Source organism: Cyprinodon variegatus, unplaced genomic scaffold (genome assembly GCF_000732505.1).
Source record: "Cyprinodon variegatus isolate N-32 unplaced genomic scaffold, C_variegatus-1.0 Scaffold1181, whole genome shotgun sequence".
NCBI classification, from domain to species: Eukaryota; Metazoa; Chordata; class Actinopteri; order Cyprinodontiformes; family Cyprinodontidae; genus Cyprinodon; species Cyprinodon variegatus.
In genome coordinates this window covers 152,390-156,855 of record NW_015151634.1, presented here as the reverse complement: position 1 = coordinate 156,855, position 4,466 = coordinate 152,390, and the positions used below count along the sequence as shown (strand labels likewise).

The 4,466-nt window shown below is 36.7% G+C and overlaps 1 protein-coding gene across 1 annotated transcript in view; it reads left to right on the top strand.

Annotated features, from left to right (window-relative positions):
* Window positions 1-4,091, top strand: part of LOC107101976 (anoctamin-9-like) — a 9,582-nt gene extending 5,491 nt beyond the window's left edge. The window contains exons 5-10 of the mRNA XM_015401079.1: window positions 475-627; window positions 1,704-1,851; window positions 1,943-2,059; window positions 2,145-2,235; window positions 2,410-2,522; window positions 3,431-4,091. Of these exons, the coding sequence (XP_015256565.1) occupies window positions 475-627; window positions 1,704-1,851; window positions 1,943-2,059; window positions 2,145-2,235; window positions 2,410-2,522; window positions 3,431-3,455 (647 nt within the window). The 3' untranslated portion in view covers window positions 3,456-4,091. The remainder of the gene's footprint in view (window positions 1-474; window positions 628-1,703; window positions 1,852-1,942; window positions 2,060-2,144; window positions 2,236-2,409; window positions 2,523-3,430) is intronic.
* Window positions 4,092-4,466: the final 375 nt, after the last annotated feature.

Below are 4,466 nucleotides of genomic sequence, written 5' to 3'. Positions count from 1 at the left end.
CCGATAGGGGGCCGATTATATCCTGCATCCCTAAGAGACTGTAGTTGTTTTTTCTTATTTTAAATACAAATTGCCTTATTCCATTGGCAAAGTGCATCATATAACTGCTTAATTCAAGAAAAAAATGCTCTTATTTTGGTAAAAATAAACTTACGTAGATTTCAATTTTTTGCAGTGCACTGCAAAAACAACCTAGAAATATGTAAAAATGTCTTAAATTAAGTTAATTTAGCCATAATTTGTGCAGTTAAATTAGATGATTTGCCAATGGAATGAGTTTGTTTTACTGATAAAATAATATAATTAGATAATATGTACTTTGAATAAGATGTTGCAATTGCTTTTCCTTATTTTAAATGTAAATTGTCTTGTTCCAAAGTGTCCCACTTACCTCCTCGATTCAAGAACAAAATGCACTTGTTTTAGGAAAAAATGGCTTTTTGCAGTGTGTGACATTATTCCTCTGTGCTTCAGTGATCCAGTTTAGCTTCACCACCATATTTGTGGCAGCGTTTCCACTTGCTCCCCTGTTTGCTCTCATCAATAATGTGATTGAGATCCGCTTGGATGCCATTAAGATGGTCACCCTGGAGCGCAGAATGTTTCCCAAGAAAACCAATGACATCGGTAAGGATGGCGTGTAGATACCTAAATCTTTTTTAGGCTCATGCATGTTGATATCTACTTTTTGACTCTCACCTCTCATTGGAACACAAACTTTCAGTCATCAGAACCTTACAACTCGGGGCCGAGCATGTCCTTACTAAGGCCCAAACTGGGCGTTTGTCAAACCAGCAACATCTCCATCGCATACGTTGCAGGACTCTCTGAAAAACTAAAGAGTATTTTCTCCAAACACAAAATCCCAGAACATTTCAAACCAAACAGACCCTAAAACAGAGACTAGTGCATCCTAAAGACCTAATATGAGCAGAGTGATGTCTGCAGTTCAATGCAGTGAGGAATGCTCTGATCTTTATATTGGAGAAACCAAACAACCTCTCCACAGACGCATGGCCCAACATAGAAGAGCGCCCTCCTCTGGACACGACTCTGCGGTCCATCTACACCTGATGGACAAAGGACATTCTTTGGAGGACCAGAATGTTCACATTTTGGACAAAGAAGACAGGTGGTTTGAGAGGAAGGAAGCCATCTATGTTAAGAAAGAAAAAACAACCTTAAACGGGGGAGGACTCAGATTTAAGCTTTCAGAAACCTAAAATGCAGCGATAGACTTGATTCCTTCCCACTATCATCGCAGCCCCTTTATACGACAGAAGACCTCACCTGTTCAGCCAGACCAACTATTCCCTCTAACGACCCCCCCTTCCAGAGACATAGACAGGTATGGGGCATTGCAGGCTAACAAAGAAGCCAAACGACCCCCATTCCAAAGGGGGGGACCCGTTCATCCGTTTCTATTTGCATGNGGCATTGCAGGCTAACAAAGAAGCCAAACGACCCCCATTCCAAAGGGGGGGACCCGTTCATCCGTTTCTATTTGCATGTTTTCTAAACTAAAACCAGGCTTTGTTGGGCTGATGGATAAAACCTGGAACTAAACGCTATTTCTGACATTTTGAATTAAAAAATCTTCCTGGATGGAAGAGAAACGTCTTCAAACTTGGAAAAAACTTAAGTGGATTGTTTTTTTTTATTTTTTTGGAATGCATGTTGATGATTCTTTTCTTTGGCCTCAGGTATCTGGACGGACATACTGGAGGTTATTGGTGTTTTAGCCGTCATCGTAAATGGCCTGATAATTGGGGTGTCGTCCGATTTTATCCCTAGACTCTTGTATCGCTTCTACTATGGACCGTGTGCCAACGGAACAGCAACAGATACGGAGTGAGACTTTATTATCTCTTTTTGAAAGTATTTTTAGTTTTCAACGGTACACCTACTATTCACATTATCTTGGTTATTTTTGTACTTTTAGCTGCATTGCTGGTTACATCAACAACACTCTATCCACTGCATTACTGAGTGACAGCAGAGTGAAGTTTGATCCAAACCAACTGGTCACTCCTGATCACCTAAATGCTACTTCATGCAGGTTTGTTCTCTTTTAGTTCTGCTTTAAGGAAAGTTTTTAACCCCTACCTAAGCACAGCCATTTTCTTTTCTCTATCTCTATACAGCTACAAAGACTACAGAGACAGTGACTTTAATTTTACCCCCCAGTTTTGGCTGATTTTATCAGTGCGCTTTGCTTTTGTCATCCTCTTTGAGGTAAGTCTGAAAATAGTGAGCTAGACAGTTTTCCTTTCATCCGACACGAAGCCAAAACCTAACAGCCTCTCTCTTGGTTTGCTAAAAACAAATCTGCAAAGAAATCATTTTCTGCATGTTTACAGATGAAAAAAAAAAATACTGTATGCTTTATTTGATCCTCTCTTCTTGCAGCACGTTCTGGTCATATGTAAATTCATTGCAGCCTGGTTTATACCGCCGGCTCCAATCGTGGTGAAGAATGAGCACCTCGATCAGAAACACGAAAGACTTCTAGAGCAACTTAAGTGAGTGTCAACCACTTTTTTCTTTTTTAACTTCTAGCTTTTATCTCCCAGAAGACAAAATCTTCCTGTTTCCTTTTTTCTTTGTTCTTCATTAAAACAACAACTCATACAACGACCGCTACACTGCAAAAAAAATGAAATCTAATGAGTCATTTTTTTCTTAAAATAAGTGCATTTTTCTCCAATTCAGTACGAAAGTGAGACACTTTGCCAATGGAACAAGACAATTTACACTTAAAATAAGAAAAAACAATTGCATCGTCTTATTACGAGTGCATATTAACAATTTATTGTCTTATTTCAAGTGCATATTATCTAATTATCATATTTTAAGAGTAAATGTCCTCATCCCATTGGCAAATCATCTTATTTACCTACTCAAATTAAGGGTAAATACCCTTAATTTAAGACATTTTTACTACTTTTGAGATAATTTTTGCAGTGTAGCTTCAGAACAATGCTGCTAAAAATTAAACTTGATAAAAACCAATAGCCTCTACGAACACTTAAAGGGGAATGCCGTTTTTTTTTTTTACTTTGGCCCTTGATTATACATTATTCCATCATGTTCTACTCTCCCATATGAGTTTAGTGTCATTTGGAGCCGTTCTGAAGATATTCCGTTAGGTTATATCCAGTAACGTCTTCCTATGGGCAACGACTTGAAGGCACAAACTAAACTGTTCATCATTTATTCTTTATGGTACGCCAGCATTCAGAACATGGAGGCCAATCACTGCCCCCCAGACACCCGCCGTTAGATTTTTTATATTTATATATTTTTTAAACAAAGCGGTGTATGACGATGTTTAAACACTTAATGAATTATTATCAAATCTCTCAAATGTATTAGTGTTCTGATTCAAATTGCACTATTAAACGTTAATCATCTTTTTTTGTTTTTGCAGAACTTTCCGTCCTGAAACTGTTTAAACTCCTTAATGAGAGAACATTTACTGTGAAAACATAACCCCGGTATGGCCTTCTGCATCTACATCTCAACCTGGGACGGTTTGAAACCTGTTTCAACGGAGACCCCCACCCCCCCGATATTTGCATGATTCTCCTACTAATTTAGGATGTTTATTTGTTTAACAGGATCTTTTTTAAACTAAACATGGATGAAATAAAAAAAAAAACACTCAAATATGTTGGTTTATTCATCTAGCATTTTGTATGTGGTTTTTTATTTATGTGGTTATATGTTGTATTCTTTGTACATTTTATTGTATTTAATAAAATAATGTTTTTATTATAATTCACGGAAAGTCTCAGAGTTAATACCATTTGTGCCCATTTTTAATGGATGTAAACCTCTTATTAAACTGATGTTACTGGAAATGCTTTTTATAATATTGATGGTATTATATTGTAAGTATTGGCTACTTAGTTTTGGATCTGTGTTTATGAGCCATACAGCACATGAGTGTTTTACCCACAATGCTCGGCTGCACATACTGTAGACTGCTGATTGTGTTACTAAGATGCCTTACAGTGTAAAAATGCAAAATGAAATGCCTGTTGCTTTTTTCAGATGGATTTGATTGCTTGTTTATGTAAATTAAATTGTTTTTGCATTATTATATATTTTTCTTATTAAACAAATTAAGAAACTTGTAAGTTTAAGCTTCTTGATTTGTAAGCTTGTTGTCAAAAAGAAATAAAGTTATTGTAAATAACCAGATTATAAGGTTAACTGGGAAGGGGAGCTAAAAAAAAGCAGATGTTTTAGTGCACTCTGGGTGCATTTAGATCATATTTATAAATTATATTCTTAGTCTGTTATTATACTAGAACTCTGTAAAAGAATCAGTGCAAAAAAGAAAGAGCAAAGCTAGATAAACCAGTTTTATACAGAGATGATCTGTTGCTCAATTTGTCATGATCTGCCCTGATAGCTGACCTCAATTGTTAATTTAACTCACCTGTCTAACTCTGCCCGGT